General features: G+C 50.2%; 1 protein-coding gene across 3 annotated transcripts in view; it reads right to left on the bottom strand.

Annotated features, from left to right (window-relative positions):
* The window catches only part of TBC1D22A (TBC1 domain family member 22A), a 318,315-nt gene that overhangs the window by 210,753 nt on the left and 86,462 nt on the right, over positions 1-21,100 (bottom strand). For all 3 annotated transcript variants that reach the window (XM_059937195.1, XM_059937194.1, XM_059937196.1), the window contains exon 5: positions 8,495-8,565. In XM_059937195.1, the coding sequence (XP_059793178.1) occupies positions 8,495-8,565 (71 nt within the window). The remainder of the gene's footprint in view (positions 1-8,494; positions 8,566-21,100) is intronic.

Below are 21,100 nucleotides of genomic sequence, written 5' to 3'. Positions count from 1 at the left end.
TCCACTGGTAAAGAATCCGCCTTCCAATGCAGGGGACTTGGGTTCGATCCCTGGTTGGGGAACTAAGATCCCATATGTCAAGGGGCAACTAAGCCCACGAGCCGCAACTAAGCCCACGAGCCACAACTACTGAGCCTGCACGCCTCAACTAGAGAGAGAAAACCCGCATGCCACAACTACAGAGAAGCCAGCACACCGCAACGAAGATCCCGCATGCTGCCACTAAGACCTGACACAGCCAAAAATAAAAAACAATAAAATAAAAAAATTTTCACTGTTGCATAATATCTCCATGTACGAAATCTGTTCTGTTAACAGACATTTGGGTTGTTACCAAGTTTTTGTGATAAACACTCTTGTACCTGCCTTTCATAATGCACGATACGCATTCTGTTAAGTATATACCTGGGAGCAGAACTACTAGGTGGGCACACCTTTGACAGATTTTGCTGAAGAACCTTCCAAAGTGATTACACTCCCATTCGAAGTGCATGGGAACGCCCACTGCCCTACATCCTTACCAACACTTGCGATCAGACATCTTTTCATTTTGGCCATCCTGATGGGTTCACGGAGGTAGCTATCAGAATGTAGTTTTCACCTGCATCTCCAGTGGACTGAAGGATGCCGTGTACGTCATCTGAGTGCAGCCCCTTTCCCTTCCCTGTCAGGTGGTCCCCCTCTCTCCTCCTGATTCATAAGCACCTGTCATATAAAGTCTGCCGTGAGTCCTGTTGTAAGCATCTCCTCCTCCTCCCCGTGGTTTGCCCTTTCTCCCTACTAATGATGTCTTTTGATGAAGAGAAGTTCCTGACTTTAACGAAGCCCAATTTACTTTTAATGCCTAGTCCTTTTTAAGGAAATTTCCTCTCCAACATTCCGTGCTTATGTATCTCAACTTAAAATCATGACCGTATTACCGTTGTCACGTCGTACTGTTCCACTACAGGGGTCGGCAAACGCCCGCCCACTGCCCATTTCTATAAACAGAACTTTGGTGGCACACAGCCACGCCCATTTGCTCACGTGTATGGCTGCACACAACCGAGGTAGAGCTGAGTAGTCGGAAAGAGACCATGTGACCCACTGAAACACGTGCTGAAACACTTGCTCTGCAGCCCTTTACAGAAAAAGCTTGCCAACCCGTTCTAAAACCACTGATCCCCAAGGCTGCATAGCCTTCCACCATATATATTTCTTTATACAGATTTCTTTTTAACCTTTCCTCGATTTCTGAACGTTTTGACAACTTTCAGTTGTCCAGTATTCTAAAATACGTGGTCGTGAGCAGTAAAATTTCTACAAGTGCATCATTAGCTCCAAGGGATACGGGCTATATTTAAGGCTCTTGATGCCTTTTTTTCCAAGTGACCCTGCCAGGAGGTGTAGCAATTTACATCCCAGCAGCCTTGGCACAAGGTGTCACCTGCCCTCCACCTTCCCCAGCGGCGAGGAGGAGCCCCCATGGAGAACACCTGCCCTCACACGGCTTCAATTATTTACCGTTGGTCGGAAAGGGGCCCATTCCCAGAGCAGCAGGTCCATCTGACAATACGTGAGAGTCAGATAGTGAGCGGCCCTACTACCGAGGAAAGGAGCGGCCGCGGTTCCCACCTGACTCTCTTTTCTGGTCAAGCGAGGCATCTGTGTTCCAAAGAGCAGACCGCTTCACGTAATTACACCAGCAACAAAAACAAGCGGGAGCCCCCCCGTGTGGATGGAGTGCCGGGCCCGCCAGAGCCTCCACATGCCAGTTGGCAAGCCACCCACCTGAGCGGCTCAGGACGCGGCCTCTTCAGCCAGCACCACCTGGAACACGCCGGCCCGGGGGGGGCCCCAACACAGAGCCCCCTTCCTGCTGGGCTCCCAGACCTGCCCCCGCGAGGAAAGTCACAGCTTCAGAGAATCCGCCTGGGACCAGGGGCATCGACCACGCCCAGGCTGGCCTCACTGCCACGTCAAGTCTCTGTCACCTCCTGGAGAGTAACGGTTACCAGGGTTTACTTCTTTTTCTTTGTCCTAAAACTGCCACAGTCACGGGTGAGGAAACGGAGGGACAGTTCCCCACCAGGCTACACACAGACCTGCCTCTAACCCTCGCCGGCGCACACAGGCCGATGCCGACCCTGTCCCCAGGTGAGGAAACGGGCCCCAGAGGCACGCAGACCTGGCGAGGGACTGAAGGCAAAGCCGGCCCACCTGAGGCCCTACCTCCTTGGGGCCATCTGGCTTCGTTCACAGAAACGGGGACCGAGTCCCCCGGCACCACGTTGTCACGCACGCGCGTTCCCTGACAGCACCGGGATGCAGGGATGCTGCGGCGGCCGGCTGCCGGTGGACCAGGCCCTGCCTCTCTCCCCAGCCGACAGGCCATCCCCGCACGGCTGCCGGTGGACCAGGCCCTGCCTCTCTCCCCAGCCGACAGGCCATCCCTGCACGGCTGCCGGTGGACCAGGCCCTGCCTCTCTCCCCACCCGACAGGCCATCCCCGCATGGCTGCCGGCGTTGCTGTGGAAACGAAGGACCAGACCACCCAGCAGCACGCCCCAGAGACCCTGCCCCCTTCTCATCCTGCTCCCGCCCGGCCTCCCGCCCACCCGGCCCGGCCCGGCCCTTCCCAGCTCTCAGCCGGGGGACACTCTCCCCTCCCTCGCCCTGCACGTACGCTGGCTCGTGGCCCCTCCGAGTTCGCTGCTCCCTCTGCCCGGGGCCCTTCTCCTCTGCATCGGGGTCGGCAAACTACCACCCACAGGCCACATCCAGCCCGCAGGATGCTCCTTTCGGCAAAACGTTATGGGAACTCGGCTGTGCACCTTCGTTTACAAGGGAATCTTTCAGCTCCGAGGACAGGCTGCGGCGCGGACGGCAGGAGCCACGGCGTCTGAACAGGACCTGCCGGGCCTGATGGAGCCGCCCGCCCTCCTCCTCCTCCTCCGCAGGGCCGGCTCCCACGCCCTCGGTCTGGGATCCAGGCTCGGGCGCCGCTTGGCCCTCCCACAGGAGCGGCCCCTCCTCTTGGCGTCGGGGCCGAGGACGCCTCTAGTTACTGCCGCTCACCCTCCGCACCGTCCAAGCACGGCTCCAGGCAGCGGGGCTGACCGGTCTGTGCCGCGTCCCGAAGGCCCAGGCGCTGCTGGAGTTGGTACGTCCCTCGCCAAGGAACCCGTGAACCTGGACGCGCTGCCCCAGACCCTGCGTGGCCACGTCCCTCCCCTCCCCCAAGTGCCTGCTCCCAGGTCGCCACCCCGGCCACCGGCCTCACCCTCAGGAGCCCCCCTACTTTGCTCCCGTTTTGTTCTGTAGCACTCAGCTCCTTGGAAGATACTGTGAAGTTTACTTGTTGCGTTTACTGCTTGTGTCATCCCACTAGAACGCCAGCTCCATCGGGGCGGGAACCGTCACCCCTTTTGTTCACACACAGCCCCCAAGGGCTCAGGATACTGTCTGGACACAACAGATGCTCCAGAGATACTTGGTGGATGAACAAATGATGTCAACAGATGTGCAAGGACACCGTCACACCCCAAGAAGCGCCCCTGCCCTGGGGGCTGGGGAGGACGTGTCTGAGCTAATTGATGAGAAGTAGGGCTGCGCTGGCCCAGTACTGCTCTGGGTTGGGTTTGGTGATGGAGGAGAGGATGGAGGTGGAGGGAGACAGACACAGACGCCCTGAGAAAGGTGACAGAGCCGCATGGAGCACACAGGGCCGCATGTCCCGGCTGGTCCTGGGCAAGCCCGGAACAGCCTGGCACAGGACGGGCATGGACATGTGTGCCAGGCCAGGGCAGTGGGGCCACCCCGGTGTCAGCCGGGGTCAGAGTGGACAGCCTTATGCAGATCACCTGCGGTGCCACCAAAGGATTCTTAGTGAATGTGAACGAGTACCCAGAAATTCTCGCCACCCCCAAACGTTAACTAACGTACCAAAACAGGACTCCTAAAAGGCAAGGGTATCACAACGGGGACACGGGCAATAAAAAACCCCACACATACTCCTGACGCTCCCGTTCCTAAAGGAAAACACACATATGCAAGTTGAGGCCCCTAGATAATTAAGCAAGACTGGAAATTATGCAAATGAAATATATTCAAGTATGCACTGAATTTTAAATGACAGAACTACAGAAAACTTAATTGCTGTATTAGCATGCTATAAAAACACTAATCATAAATGTAAAACAATGCATGCATATACTTATATCAAAATTGTCCCGGTGACACAAACATCAAACCGCTCCCTCCCACTGGGTTCACGTGCAAACTCACCTCAATATATTGAAAGAAGGAAAGACAATACCAGAGTTTCACTGATCATTTCTAACCATTCTACTGACTAGCATAAATGTCAAGTGTTTACTTTGTTTTTGTTCAATGTTTCTGAAATAGTTATTTTTAAGAGTCAAAAATATGATTTTCTACAGCACTAATTTTTTTAAATTTTTTTAATTTTTATTTTATATTGGAGTATAGTTGATTAACAACGTTGTGTTAGTTTCAGGTGCACAGCAAAGTGATTCAGTTATACATATACATGTATCCATTCTTTTTCAAGTGCTTTTCCCATTTAGGTTATTACAGAATATTGAGCACAGTTCCCTGTGCTATACAGTAGGTCCTGGTTGGTTATCTGTTTTAAATAAATCAGTGTCTACAGGATTAATTTTTAAAAGTTACTGCACGGCTTGCATGGAATTTCAATGTCAACCAGCGTCAGTGGTGGTTTAATGGAAAGTTCTAGAGCATGTGTTAGCTCTCCATAAGCGACCAGAGCCAAGTTTCCCATCTTTCTTCATTAAAGCAGCATTTCCTACTCATCAGTTAAGAACAGTGTCGTCCACGAGCCACCAGGATCGTGTTAACGACAAATCTTGAACGTGTCGGGAACGTCATTGGTTAGCCAGGTCTTGAACTAGACTCATATTCAAGTTCAGCTGTGGTTGGTGGTCTTTCTAAACTGGACAGAGCGTAAATTCTTCCCGATCCTGGGTTCAACTCTTGATCCTGGACACCGAGGGGGCTGGGACACCCACCTCCGCCCCGGCAGCTGAGCCCCGGACCGCACGATCCGGCTGAGTCAGGCCCAGCCGCTCCCCCGCCCAGCACCTCCGCCCAGGTGCGCTGCCCTCAGCGCCCTGTCTGCCAGCGGGCTCGGGGGTGCCCCGCCCTGTCCCACGTGGGGCCGGAGTGTCCTGCAGCAGCGGTCACCAACCCCGGGCCCGCCTGAGAACCCCTGGGGAACCCAGATAGCAGTACTTCCCAAGCTGCCCAGGTGACACGAATGTGGACCCAGAATGGAAAGCCACACAGGTCAAGAGGTGACCTGAAACCGCCACGTCCCTGCTGCCGAGCCTGGGGTGGGCGCTCAGCGGACCCCGTGTCACAGCGAGCCGGAGTCGGTACCAACCCTGACACCTCAGTCCACCCAAGGCTCGGATCTGTTTCATGGGCCCAAACATCAAGATCTGCGAGAGCTTCCCAGGAGAGAGGAGTGTCAGGCTGGGTGAGACCCTCGGAGACAGAGAACGACTGAGAGGCAGCCCTGACTTCGGAGACCCCCTCCTCCACACGCCCCCCCACCCCCACGGCCCAGGAGCCCGCAGGGTTCTCTCCCCACCATCCCCGTGACGCCCTTGGGCCTGGCACTCGCACAGCACCCAGCCGAGGGCAGACCCACGAGAAACACCTGCTGGGCCCGGGCTGCGTGAGGGGCAGGGTTCACGGTGCGCCTGAGCTTCCTGCCACAGGACACGCGCTGAGGCTGCCCGCGCCGGGAGCACCCGTGGGACAAGAAGCCTCAGAAACAAGCCCCCAGGTCCGGTTTACAGGACAGGAGGTGACGGCGCCCACGGTCTGACCTCCTTCCACCTGTCCACACCCGGGTCTGACCAACACCCCTCAACCCGCCGGGTTCCCTGCCCCTGGGTGCCCAGATCCCCCTCCCTGCCCCCGTGGCTGCACCACGTGCAGCCCAGGAGCCCTGCAGGCTGGAGTGACACCCTTGCTCACCCGCACGGGCCTGGACGGTCAGTGAGCACAGTTCCAAAGCGCCCACCCTGGCTTTCTCCTCAACTGCCCGAGCCCCACCCACACCTGCAGCCCTGGACCCCCTCTTCCCCCTCCCGTTCTCCCTGGCCCAGCTCTAACCCCCTTCCAAGGGGCACAGACCACCGCTTCCAGAGGAATCTCTCACACGTGCACGGTCTGGCACACAGCAAGCACTCGATAAATGCTTGCAAAACAAGTGAAAAAGCAAAGGAAGAGAGTTGGAGATAGCAGCGCACTGGGGACGCGGGCTCCTGGGAAGATGGGCTCCTTTCCGTGCAGTGAGATCCAGCTCTGTCCTGGGGGCAGCAGAGGAAGGCAGGGACCCCACCCTGTTCCGCAGGCCCCGTGAGGGACAGGACGTGGTCGTCTTCCCTTCCCTGCTACCTCCTGGCATCACACACAGTGCCTGAGACACGGAAAACGCTCGATAAATACTGATCAAATGAACGGATAAGCCAACCAACGGCCCCTGCAAGAGGCTCCTGGCTTCACCAGAGACGCAGCCGCCCAGCCCCCCATTTCAAGCCTTCAGGGTGTGGCCCCAGAGAGCCAGCCTCCCCCGGTTCCAGCTCCGCGTGCCTCCCCATCCCCTCCCTCGTCCAAGGGGTCAGCCTGCTGCTTCCTGGGGAGCCGGCTCGCCTCGGCCTTGACTCCTGCTGGTCCTGCCTCTGCTGCGTGCCCCAGGCCACGTGACCTCCTCATCTCCCTCTCCGGAGGAGCCCTGACACCTGCTTCGAGATGCCACAGAAGCATCCCACCTTCCCCAAGAAGCCCTGCCTGGCACTGCATGAGTCTGCACTGCCCTGGAACGGCCCCCTCTTTCTTGGTGCCCCCCCTTTGGAAGGACAGGCTCTGCTCATTGACCCCAACGCTCTTTTTTTTTTTTTAACTCAGCCATCAACGCAAGCCTAAGAGAGCCAGAACCGTCCCACTCATCTCTGTCCTTTCTCCCCCACCTCTCACCCACCGCCACCACCTGCAGACCCTGGGAGTGAAGGTCTCCCCCCCCACCACCACCTGCAGACCCTGGGAGTGAAGGCGTCCCCCCCAGTACGTGTGCCCTCGGCACTTACACTGCTGCCCTCCTCTCGCCCACAGTGCCCGCCTGCATCCCATACAGCCCACAGTCTGTGGTCCCCCGAGCAAACCCTGCTGCACCCCTGACCAAACCCAAGCACCCCAACCCACTGTGGTGGGCTAGTGTCTAATTCCCCTCTGCCTCCAGGCAAAGGGCCCCTGTAATCAGTGGTGGTAAGTGAATAAATGTGCCTGAGCAGGCTGGAGTTTCTGTCACCCGCATCCCCAGCACTCCTGGTTACAGACTCTGCCCACCTCCCCCCATCCCTTCAGATCAGCCAAGTGGAGCCCGTGTTATCTCCTCTTCTACCCCTCTGTCCACTGAGTCCCAGCTGGCCCTTCTTCCAGGTCAATCACTGGGCAGCACGTGAGGGGACCTAAACCATGACCCGCAGAGGCTGAGAAGGAAAGGAAAGAGGACGGGACAGCGTAATTCATGGAGGACTCTCCACCAGGTGCAGCACACCCTTAACAAAGACAAAACCGCAACAGAGGCTCTTAAAGGTATTTTCATCCAAACTTCCTGTAACCTATCTTAGAGGACATTTGGAAAACGGGATACAAACGCTTAAAATAAAAAACACCAAACAACAAAAACATAAGCAATTGCAGTAGGTCTAATTTTAATGTCAGGAGAATATTTAATCAATAAATATTCACCGTTCAGAGCTGCATGTGCAATTAGGATTACGAGGTACTAAGCTGCAAATTTATCAAGACTTGTTAGCAGGAAAGAGTCTTTTAAATACTGAAAGACCCAATTTAGAGTAAACTCTTAGGGGTCCTTATTAACTTAGCTCCAAAAATAATAAAAAAAGGAAAGCGGGAAGAAAGCTGTCAATAAACTATCCTGAAACTTTCAGCAGGGCCAAGCTCACTTCCGACATTGACTCAGGTGAAGTAGCAGCACCCGAACTTCTCCAGAAGCCTCCACGACGGGCAGCTCAGCGCTAGGGGTGAGCAAGCCACAACTCCAGCCTCCGTCACACAAACACAAACTGTTTCTAACGTCGTGGTTACTAACATTTAAAAAAAAAAATCCTCAGTCAAACATATTTCCCTGTTTGGATCCTCAGAGTTGAAATAATTTTCTATGCTGGAACTTTTCTATACCACAGGTTTGGAAATACCACAAAGATTTAAAAACTAATAAAATCCGAGAAGAAGAATACAGCTGTCATAAATTATGACTTATCCTCATTTTCTGCCAGCCTTGTCAAACCAAGCTTGAAATTAAGCGAAGGATGGGAAACGCCATCGCAGCCCCGGCGAAGGCCCAGGTCACCGCGGCACAGCCAGGGCACGTGACAGGGCCGGGAGCCTGGCCTCGCAGGAGGAAGACACACGGGCAGGTAGGCCCGGGGGGACTTACCGAGAGCAGCTTCCACGTGATGGCACGGACGGGCTTCGGGATCCCGGACCAGCTCAACTTCCGCAATTCTTCTGTTGACAAGAAAGAGACAGGGAAGAACAGGGTTACAAACAGCAAGCAAACCTTCCACTGTGTGGTGACACCCTCCACCAGTTACCAGGGGGCAAAGAGCCCCGTAAATGAAACCAGACTGAACCTAAATGATAAAAATTCCAGACTGATTGTTCTCAACAGATGAGAGAAGTTTCCACTCTATTCAAGCAAAGCTAAACGTGACCTGTTTGCATTGAAATCTTAGCACGTGTTTGCTAAACGCACCCCAGTATCCCTGCAGCCACCGAGACAGGTGAGGTCCAGAGGACTCGGCTTCCTTCCACCCCTCCTTCCTTCCCACCCTCTTCCTTCCTTCTCTCTCTCTCTCTCACTCCCTCCCCCTCCCAACTTCACATCTTTCTTTCATCCCATGTCACTCTCACCACTTACTGTTTAAGAAGACCTACGTGAGGTGTTTTTCCCAGGACTGGTTTTGAAAGACATTCCTTCATGGAGATACGTTTGTGTCTACACAGCACTGATAAGGATGTAGCCATATTACACACACCAAGGACAATCAAGTTTAAAGAGTACAAGTCACTGCTGCCCTAACGAACACCTACGGAGGGCGCGGGGGGGGGGGGGGGGGGGGGGGTTGGTCACAGAGGGGCGGGGCTGGCAGGGGCAGAGGAGCCTGGACGAAGGGCAGGATGGGGCACAGCCTGGCCAGGGGTGGTGGGGCAAGAATAAGGGCCCCTGAATTCTGTCTGACCTTCTGGGTCTCCTCCAGTGTCTCCATCACATGCTCTGAATGGCTAGAGAACACATTTCAATTTGTAGATAGATAACAGTCAATGCCACAGAAACTGAAGTAATTATTTCTTTCCTTTAAGTTAGGAATCCACCATTAGGTCCTCCACCTAACACCTCAGAGCTAATGATTAATACTAGGAATAAAAGAAATGATTAAAGAGAAGACTTTGGTAATATAATCAACAAAATACAAAGTCCTGGCATCTAATCTTTTTCCAATTACTAAAGTCTAAGTAAAATAAGTACAGAATAATTGGGCAACAGTACCAGCGATAACGTGCATTTTACGGCAATCTCAGAAAATATCAAATCTTCCCCAGTTCCCTAAGGAGATTATGAAAAGCAGGAACCTAATATCCGAATACCAATAATGCAATGTTTACCAATCATGTTCCCAGGGCCTCTCTGACTGCATGAGCCTGGCTTTCTGATGATCGTTTATGAAGAAAGCCGAGAGAAATCTCAGTCATTAACGTTCTCTCTCTTCATGAAAGAAACTCATAAAAATGGTACCTTAAATAGACAGTATGAGACACAGTTCTGACTTTGTGTGAGCTCTGGTGTTTAAAAGGAGCTTTCATATATATTATTTGATCCTCCAAACAGCCTGAGTTCATTAGGGCTGCAATCCTACAAGATGAATGAGGAACAGTCTCAGAGAGGTTAGGTGACTTGGCCATGGCGGCACAGGAACCAAGTGACCTTCACGTCCCAGAGTCCTTCCCCACCATTAACTTCCATTACTAAGAAGGCTTCTTGGAACACAGACAAGATCGAAATCTTAGATCAAAACACAACTGGATATCCAAAGAATAGCAGACACCAGTAGGATTTACTCCAGGAATGAAAGGATGGTTCCACATCAGGAAATCTTATAACTTTATTATGGTGTTGGAATGAGTGGATGGGAGAAGTAACAGGACTGCTCTGACAGATGTCAGGGGTGGACTTTCACCCCGGGCCCATTCGCCCCTTCCACCTTTCCAGGAGAATCCTGGTTATGCAAAGTGACCACCCCCAGCAGCCCAGGGGAGGCTGAACCCACCCGCCTCACTCTAAACTTAGACCGGGTTGGTTGGTATGGAGCTAAGCCACGCCCTCACCGGTGACTGATTCGGCAATGGGCCTGGGACCCTATTTGAACCACTGAGAAGAGAGAGCAAATTAGCTGGGGGCTTCTGAGAAAGCTCCTCCTGGCTCCTGGGAAATGTGTCGGAGGTAACCCTCTCTTGCTTCCTCTGAATGTTGCTCGGGTCAGGTGTCAGGCTGGGGACTTCGACAGCCACCTAGAATCCAACCAGCCTGAGGACGAAGCCAGCAGAGAGGCCGGCAGCACCAGCAGACAGGCAGGAACCAGGGTTCTGAGTTCAGCAAGACGGGCAGATGCAAGGGACAAAAATCAACAGCTTGCCACTACTGAGAAAAAACTAAATAGAAAACTTGGCAGGCATAACCTTAACAAGAAATGCACAACACCACATGAAGAAAACTATAGGGTTTTACTTAAAGACATAAAGAAACAGAGGAAAACACCGAGCTCACTGACTGACATTAACAAGTATTTAAGGAACACATCCACGGGGACAGGCACAAGGCCAGCGGTAGGGGAATTACTCAAGTGACCACCACACAGCTCCCAGGCGCAGGGAACTCACCTCCCACTCCAAGGTCATGGCAAATGTAAAATCACGACTGGATTAAGTGCTTAAAAGATGAGGTGAACAGCACAATGAAGTCCTCAGTGGGAAGGGGTACCCAGTTAGGGAGGTCTCCTTGAGGACATGAGAACCGAAATAAGACCTAGAGATGCGGAGAGATCAACTGAGAGAAGAGGGGGCCGGAAGGGGAATATTCTGGGCCCAGGGAACAGCTTACGCAAAGCCTTGACCACAGTGTGGAAAAAGGATCAGAGGGGCCAGTGGCCCCAAAGAGCCCACTTAAGGGGCTACTTAGGAAGCCCAAGGCAGAGGTGATGGTGGCTAGGATGGTGACAGTGAGAGAAGGGCAATGACCAAAGAGAAATTTAGGAGATAAAAACAAGAAGACACAGAAGACTGGATCTAAGACTCAAAATTACAATGCTGTCAACTGTCCATCTTTAAATTCGACGCAAAGCCAATCAAAATTCCAACAGGATAGACTGCATGTAAGTTTCAGGATAGACTGAAACTTAATTAGCCGACCTTAAGTTCATCTGGAAGAGCAAATGCATAAGAGCAGCCAATAAAATTTCCAAAAAGAATAACGTAAAAGAATTTGCATTAACGGATAAGAAAATGTATACTAGGACTACAATAATTAAGACATTAAGATTCTAAGAGCAAAACTAAAATGAAGAGAGAGATAAGTGTAACAGAATAAGTGGTTCACATCAAACCTGTATTTAGTTGCGATAAAAAGAGCATTCCAAATCAAGGGGCCCACCAACTAATGACGTCCCAACAATACAGTATCTATTTCCAGAGAAGTAAGTTAGAACATATATCTTACCATACAAAAACATGTTTCCAGATGATTAAAGATCCAAAGATCTAAATGCAACGTATGTGTATAAAGGAATGATTTTTAAAATACAAGAAAATATAAGAGAATATCTTGCTATCTTTGGGATGGGAAAAAGGTCTTCCTAAGCAAGACACAAATCTCAGAAACTATAAATAAAAAGCTTAACAAATTAACTATATAAAAGTTTAAAATGACTGTACAGTGAAAGAAACTACGTTAAAAAAAATGACAGATCTGAAAAATACACAAGCAACATAAAATATTAAAAGGTTAACATCACTAATATGTAAAGAACACATAAAAAAGTAAGAGTGATCAATCTACAGAAAAATGGAAAATTCACAGGAGACAGAAATGGCTAATAAATGTACAAAACTAGGCACGTAACCTTAATGGTGATCAAAGAACTACATTATTAAAACAAGACACTTGTCAAAAGTTAGAATCTTAGGGCTTCCCTGGTGGCGCGGTGGTTGAGAATCTGCCTGCCAATGCAGGGGACACGGGTTCGAGCCCTGGTCTGGGAAGATCCCACATGCCGCGGAGCAACTGGGCCCGTGAGCCACAATTACTGAGCCTGCGCGTCTGGAGCCTGTGCTCCGCAACAAGAGAGGCCGCGATAGTGAGAGGCCTGCGCACCGCGATTAAGAGTGGCCCCCGCTTGCCACAACTGGAGAAAGCCCTCGTGCAGAAACGAAGACCCAACACAGCCATAAAAAAAAAAAAAAAGTTAGAATCTTAAATAATGCCCAATATTGATGAGATTCTGGGTAAACAGCCACTCTCTTATAGTTTGGTAAGAGTGTATATTGATATAATTTTTGTGTTGGTCAATTTTTAAAGGTATATAATGCTTGAGCAGCAACTTCACTTGAAGAAACCTATTCAACAAGGATGTCTGCAAAGGTACGCAAGGATTATACACAAGGGTGTTCATCTGAGTACAATCATAACAGAAAATTAGAAACAAAGTGTCTATTAATAGGGAGATGATTAAAAACCCTGTTACATCCCCACTGGATGACAATGTTGCCATGGAAAAGAATGGGTATCTTTTTGTGGGTGGATATAGAAGAAACTTCTCTAAATTATGAAGAGAACAGAGAAGAGAATGTAGCCACACTGAGTATTTCTGCCAGCACACACAAGAATCGAGACGCACAGCCAGACTTGGGGAGGGGTTCAGGGAGCAGGCTCGAGGATGCTGGAGACCTACCTTTCATTGTCTACCCTGCTGTGTCTCTACAAAGTTCCTGTGGCATCTCCACCTTTACCTCCAACTTTTCAAAATCCACCCAGCCTTCCAGGCCCAGCTCAGCCTCTTCCAGATCTAGGACACCTTCCTGACGACTCCAGCCCTCACTCACTTCCCTCTTCTGTGAGTGCCGCCTGGAGCCCAGAGCCCGGAGCCTGGAGCCCCGCCCACCTTCAGGGCCACGCCATGAGCATCAGTCTCACCTCCTAGAAGGGGCTTATGAGTTCCTGGAGGTCAGACCCCATGATTCTCCTGCTTGTCTGTCCTGATGCAGTGCCTTGTGATTGCTTGGCAGTAAGTACTGGAGAGATGCAAGGCCAATTCCTCCCTCCAGCCCTTTAGAGGTGTTTCTTTTTTGGGGGGGGGGGAGGTGTCACATTTTTAATCGAAGTGTAATTTATACACAATAAAAGAATGAATAGAGCTCCCCAACAAGACTGAAACACTCCTCTCACCCTCTTCTAGTGCCTCCTTGCCCCCCAACTCCGAGCTAACCCCTTTCTGATATCTATCACCATAGATCAGCTCTGCCTGTCCTTAAAATTCACGTAAATACTACACACAGGATGCCCTCATTTGTGTCCTACCTCTTTGCTCATAATGTGTCTGTCAGAGTCATGCGTGTAGCAGTAGTTCCTTCTTTACAAGCAGGGACAGTATTCTTTGCTAAGAACATATCACCATTTGTTTAGGTATCTACCTGCTCACAGATGCCTGGGTTATTTACAAGCTTTCCTCCATAAAAAAGCTGCTATGCACATTCCTGTGGATACCTGCTTTATGGGTGTATGTTTCCAATTTTATGAGGCAAATATGAAGCAGCGGAACTGCTGGGTCACAGGACAGATACATCTTTAACTTTATTTAAAAAAAACTGCCATGTGGTTCTCCGAAGTGGTTGTACCATTTTACACGTTCCACCATTAATGTATGAAAGTTTTCACTGCTCCACGTCCTGGTCAAAATTTAGTGTTACGTCGGTCTTTAATTTTCATCATTCTACTAAATGTTAAATGGTATCTCATTACAGTTTTAATTAGCCATTCTGTGATGAGTAATGATGTTGCACGTTGAACAGATTTTCACGTGCTTTCTGGCCATTTTTATACCTTTTATGAAGTTTATATTGAAATCTTTTACCCATCTTTTTATTGGGTTGTTCATAATAATTTTATTATTGATTCGTGGGTCTGTTTCTAATGATTGATTTTTCTTCTGATTCTAGGTCATATTTTCCTATTTCCTAGCATGCCTGGGTTTTTGGTTTTTTTTTTTTTGAATGCCAGATGTGCCAGTTATCAATTTATTGCCTCTCTGATCATGGAACTGGGTCCTGTAAATGTTTCTCCTTGGCCAGCTGGCATGACGCTCTCCTTTTCAGCAGAGGGTGAAGGAAGGACCGTCGAGGAGAAAGGGCTGCTCTGGTCCAGGTTCTCCAGGCTCCTGCAGAGGGTGGTCCCCAGTGCCCTTTAGCTCCCGCCTCCCCCTGAGCAGGCTTTCTCCTGCACTTAGGCCCTGCAGAGCGTGTTTTCTCCAGCACGCGGGTCCTGAGCACACAGGGTTTCTCCCACGTTCAGCTACTGGCCAGAGCGACTTCCCAGTCCCGGTGCCGGCAGAAACACCCCACAGCCGACGCCTGCGTGAGCTCTGGTGGTTGTCTGACTGGCTGCTTTTTGGGGATTCTTTCCCTGCCTCATGCAATCTCACCCCGCCCGTGAACAGATCAGCACTCCGCCAAGGACTTGAGGGGACGCTCTGCCGACACCTGGGCTCCACCTCTGGCTGTTCCCTCCTGTCCAGCACTCTGCTCCCACGCTCTGTCTCGGCCTCTGGGAACCCCCTTTCCTGAGTCCTCGACTCGGCAAGACCGCCAGGTTCGGCTGTGCTGCAGCCTGCAAACTGCCTCCAACTGTAAACAGGAGCAAACGTAAAGCTCACCTTGCTGTTCCCCTGCGTTCAGGGTCACGGTCCGGCATCACCTGTTCCACAAGGTCCCAAGGCAGCTATTTCAAGTACTGGGGGCAGTTTTCCAGTTGTTACAACAGGGGAGCAATTCCTTTGACAGTTAATCCTCCACGGGTTGGAGCAAAAGTCAACTTACTAACATATTTTAAAGACATTTTTGTCTGTTCACCAGGAATATTGGTCTCTAGTTTCTTTTTCTTACAATGTCTTTGTAAGGTTTCAGTATCGGGGCTATGCCACCTTAATATAATGAGCTCAGAAGTGTGTTCTCCTCTCTTTTCTGAAATGAAAGACTTTCTGGAGAATCAGTATTATTTCCTCCTAAAATGTTTGATAGGGTTCACTGGAAAAGCCATTTGACCCTGACACTTTCTTCGTGTGAAGGTTTTTTAATTACAAATTTATGTTTTAAACTGATATGAGAGTTTCCAATTGCCTCTTGCATCTGTTTTGTTAGGCCATGTTTCTCAAGGAATATGTCCATTTCATGTACATTCTTGAATTTATTGGCATAAAGTTGTCAACAGTATCCACTTATTATTTTTTAATGTCTGTAGGGTCTGTAGTGATGTTTCCTCTTTCATATCTGACACTGGTAATTTGTGTTTTCTCTCTTTTTCCATTGGTCAAATCTAACTACAAGTTTTTATTGATCTTTTCAAAAAACTAATTTTAGATTTTCTTGATTCTTGCTCTCATTTGTACATTTTTCAGTTTACTGATTTCCACCTTTATTTTATTTCCCTTCTTTAATTTTGGTTTTGTTTAATCCCCTCCTCTTTTCCTAGCTTCTTAAGGTAGAAGCTTTGATCATTGATTTGAACCTTTATTCTTTTCTAATATAGGCATTTAAAGGTATAAATTTCCCTCCAGGCATTGTTTTAGTTTATCACATACATTTTTATATGTATTGTCATTATCATTCAGTGTGAAACGTTTTCTAATTTTCCCTGTGATTTCTTTGATCCATGAGTTATTTAGAAGTATGTTGATAAATTTCCAAGTATTTGAGGATTTCCTGGGTATCACAGTAGACTGCTTTCTAATTTAAAGGATTTGGTCAGATGAACTTGGTGTTATTTCAGTCCTTTGATATTTATCATGACCTGTTTTGGCAGCGCATATGGTCTACTTGGTGAATGTGCCGTATGTCCTCGAAAAGAATGTGCATTCTTCAGTTGGTGGATGTGGTATTCTACACACCAATTAGATCCAGCTGGTTGACAGCACTATTCATATCTCCCTTTACTGATTTATATATCTACCTATTCTATCAGTTACTCAGGAAGAGGTGTTAAAATGTCTGCCTAAGATTGGAAATTGGTCTATTTCTTTCTTTATTCCTGTCAATGTTTGCTTCATGCATTATGAAGCTGTGTTATTACGTACACACACATTTAGGAAAGGTACCTCTACTTAACGAATTGAACCCCTTATCGTTATAAAACATCCCTCTTTGTCTTAATAAAACTCTTTGTCTTGGGCTTCCCTGGTGGCGCAGTGGTTGGGAATCAGCCTGCCAATGCAGGGTACATGGGTTCGTGCCCCGGTCCGGGAAGATCCCACATGCCACGGAGCGGCTAGGCCCGTGAGCCACAACTACTGAGCCTGCGCGTCTGGAGCCTGTGCTCTGCAACAAGAGAGGCCGCGATAGTGAGAGGCCAGCACACCGCGATGAAGAGTGGCCCCCGCTCGCCGCAGCTGGAGAAAGCCCTCGCACAGAAACGAAGACCCAACACAGCCAAAGATAAATAAATAAATAAATAAATTTATTAAAAAAAAAAAAACTCTTTGTCTTGATGTTTATTTTTTCTGGTATTATTATAAGCAAATTAGTTTTCTTATGATTAGCGCTTCCCTGGCATATCTTTTTCCACCTTTTATTTCAACTGCCTGAGTCTTTACATTTACAGCGTGGTTTTGGCTTTTCTTTCAGCTCTCTGTCCCCATACTTCTTGGAATCAGACTGCAAAATCACTAGTTGTCTAAGAGAGAAAACTAAAATGTAAGAAATACTTTAATAAGCAGAAAATGAATGAGAAACAAATAGCATTTTTTTCTACAATAGTGCATTTGTTTTCCAAAATATAAAATTTGGAAACATTTTTGTGAAAACAACACCAATATCACAACTCCATACTCATCTGTACTGTGAGTCTTTCCTTCTCAATAAAATTCCCACCTGGGAAACTGACATTGCAAACAGTCCATGATGAAAGGAAGCAGAGAGGTATAGAGCAACAAACGCTAGTCGTGGATTCAATGGACCTGGGTTCAAGGCCCAGCGTGGCCAACGAGAATCTGTGTGGCCTTGGTCAGTACTCTTAATCTCTGCTGAGCCCCAGTTTCTTCCTCTAAAACTTGTAGCAAGATAAAAATACCTTCCTTGCTTAAATCACAGAATTTCTGTAAGAGACAATACATGAGAAAGCATTGTGACATACTATACAAATGCAAGAACACGATTCTGTTACGCTTACTGATGTAATTATTTGGCTGGTTGGGCTGCGAACCCAAACCATGCAGCCGTTGGGACTCATTCGTTCTAACTGGATGTAAAATATCACATTTGAGACTGAACCAGAAATCTGTCACAAAATGGTGTATGCAAAGAACTCCTATTATAAGTACCTTTTCTTTTTCTGAAAAGCCAGGAATAACAGAAAAATCAACCCATAATTTAAGCTATTTTTTTCTAATACTCATCTCTTTTAAACTGGCTTTAATTCTTATTTTTTAAAACTTTGGCAGTACTGAGTTCTGGGACAAGAATAAGAAATGCATGTATATTACAGTCCCCTAGGCTCTTGCTTGAATCCAATCCAGAAGCGGAGCTGTCACCAGCGTCAGAAGGCCCTGCAGGACAAGCACGCCTCTTGTTCCTGAAAGCCACGGTTCGGGACAGTCTCATAAACCAGCAATCTGACCAGCGCTTACTGAGCACCCTTTGTGTAAGCTGCCCGTGGGGCCAAAGCCACTTCCACACTCGCCTTGCTCCGAGTCCATCACACACGTTGATTTACCCAGTCTGTGAACACCGATCGACTCTGCAGGAGCCTCGGAGGGTACGAGTAGCCCCAGTTCCTACCCTCCAGCGGCTCACTGGAAGGAGGGAGGGAAAGTCTAACAGTGCAAGTGTTTAGGGAGGCTGCGCAAGAAAGGTGTGCACGTGACGTGGGACACCGGAGTAGAGGTGGGCTCCTCCCTGAAGAAGGGGGACACGGGGAAGATTCCCAGGGAGCTGCTGCTTGAGAGGCACCTTGAAGCCAACTCAAAACCTGGAAGATTCATCTCTGCCCCCCAGCCTTGACCCCATCAACACAACAGGAAAGGAACAATGTCATAAACAAAAACGAGGGCATCAAGGAGGAGACGAGAGCAGACAAGAAATGTCAACAAAAATCTGGAAGATGGAACGTGGATGAGAGAGAGGGAGCTGACTCAGCAGAGTGGTGAAGAGACTAAAACCTGCTGCCTGAGAGCGGGAGGCCCATCCATGGCAGAGAACCCCAGAGGCCCGGCGGCGGCTGAACGCAGGTGGACCACTTCCAAGGCACGGGGGCCAGCCAGACCCCTGGAGGCACGCAGGAGTCCCCACCTCCCGCACAGAGAAACAGCTCTAGGGTAAAGCAGAAAAGTCACACACGGCAGGTACCGGTGGCTCAGTCCCGAACCAGAGTTCCAGCCACAGGAGCACAGTGGATCCCCATTTCCCAAACACTGTGACATGAGCTACACTGAGAGGGTGGGGAACGAGAAGAGGGAAGGGAACCATAAGAGGTAACCTCTCTGCGTCCAGAGGAAGATGGCAATAAATACAGCTAGACTGTAAAAATCTGCAGAATTTGCAGAGTGTTTAGAAACAGAAAAGGAACTCTATAGTTTCTTATACACAGAGACATAGAGTGACAGCCCGTGGGGATGGGATGCAGGGTGAGGGAGGCTGGGGGCCGAGGACTGCTGCTTCCAGTCTTATATTACTGCTTCATTTTTCAGACCAGGTGCATGGGTTACTTTGATAGAAAGAAAACTAACTGAGTAAGGTGTATGCCAAGGGGCCCAGAGCACTGCAGCTGGAGGAAGCCACCCACCCAAAAGCACGGTGGGGTGGACTGTAAAACATCTTCACAGAACTGTACGTAGCTCAGCACGACGCACCCACCCAGCGGGAGGGCGCGAGGGGGTGCCAGCGAGAAATCAGGCTGGAGAGGGAAGCAGGGCCTGCATCACACAGGGAAGGCTGGGACAGCGTGCCACCCACCTGGATTTACACTCAGAGGAGCTGAGGGGCCAGCGTGGGTGGGGGAGAGGGGCGGGGAGTGTTAAGCAAAGATTGCCAAGGTGTTGTGACCGGATGTGGGTTTCCTAAGCAGAAGCACCGGTATTTGGAGTGAACGCCGCAGGGCTTGCTGGGTGACTAGGGAGCTAGAGGAAGAGCACAGCGACCCCTTCCAGATGTGAGGGGCACGGCAGCCAGTGGACCAGCCAAAGGATGAGCCCGGATCCAGCTGCCCCTGCGACCTGCTCACCGCCCAGTCACCCCATGGCCACCCCCACCCAGTGCGCCAGGCTTTGTGCTGGAACGGAGGCGGGAATCCACCAGGCTGGTGCACCCTGCAAGCACCCACTTTGGAACACCGCTGCACTCCATGAGGAACCCCCAAACAGGGGGATGGTTGCCCCTGGAAGCAGATCCCGACCACCCCACCACCCTCTGTCTTTCAAAGTCAAGTAGGTAACTTTCCAGGGAAGCCTGCTTCTCGTCTCAGGTGAAAATACGGAGAAATGGAAAACTTCCTAGCCACCGACACGTAAATGATGTGTCATACGGTGGCCCTCGCCCCTCTATGTAAGAGGAAGCCTGGACGGGAGAGGAAAAAGTGCGGCAAGCCTGAGAAAGACGCCTGTCCCGTTCCTGCCTGGCCTTTGGCAAACTGGAACAAGGTTTCCCTTCCACAGACAGAGCTAGGAGGGTGATGGAGCTAAAGGATCCTTCTGGAAGGTGTTTCTGCAGGACCCTGGGGCCCAAGCTGCAGGAGGGGTGGTGAGGGCTGCACTCGCTGAGCTCTCAGGAGCCAGCTGCAGTCTGTTCGGCAGCAAGAGGAGGAGGTGAGAGGCAAGGATGCCCAACTGCTTGGCAGCTCCTCTCAGTGCTCTGGGATTCTCACCCGGATGACCCTTAATTGCTGCAATTCACATAAGAAAGTTTCGCAAAATAACTTCTCTCGCTATAACTTTTTCTTTCATCTAAAGGGTTTTCGTCCAGACAGGGAAGGCGTGTGCGTTTAGAGGCATGAGAACGGGCAGAAATGGACGAACACTCGTCTTGGGGACACAGAGCTGAGCCCAGGGAGAGGGGAACACGGCGGTGAGGAGAGGCAGCCAGGGCTCGGGACCTGAGGCGAGTCCTGCACAGCCTGATGCCAGGCCAGGAGAGGCTTTGCACAGCGAGGCCACCTGAGAGGCGGGGTGAGGTCCACCAGACAGACAGACAGACAGACAGACAGAGGGAAAGGCCTTCCCCACAGGGAGCATCTGAACCAAGGCCTGCAGGCTGGGGGCAGCAGGGCCCAGGTGGGGCCCTAAAAGAAAACCCGGAGGGACACAGTCAGGGCCGACCACGTGAAGGACAGCAATGTTTTTATTTATTTATTTATTTATTTTTAAAATCTATTTTATTTTATTTATTTATTTTTGGCTGCGTTGGGTCTTCGTTGCTGCGTGCGGGCTTTCTCTAGTTGCAGTGAGCGGGGGCTACTCTTCGTTGCGGTACACGGGCTTCTCATTGCGGTGGCTTCTCTTGTTGCGGAGCATGGGCTCTAGGCGTGCGGGCTTCAGTAGTTGTGGCTCACGGGCTCAGTAGTTGTGGCTCACAGGCTCTAGAGCGCAGGCTCAGTAGTTGTGGCACACGGGCTTAGTTGCTCCGCGGCATGTGGGATCTTCCCGGACCAGGGCTCGAACCTGTGTCCCCTGCATTGGCAGGCGGGTTCTTAACCACTGCGCCAACAGGGAAGCCCAGCAATGCTTTTATTTTG

Source organism: Balaenoptera ricei, chromosome 10 (assembly GCF_028023285.1).
Source record: "Balaenoptera ricei isolate mBalRic1 chromosome 10, mBalRic1.hap2, whole genome shotgun sequence".
NCBI lineage: Eukaryota > Metazoa > Chordata > Mammalia > Artiodactyla > Balaenopteridae > Balaenoptera > Balaenoptera ricei.
Note: the sequence above shows the minus strand (reverse complement) of the source record. Positions and strands in the feature narration are given on the sequence as shown.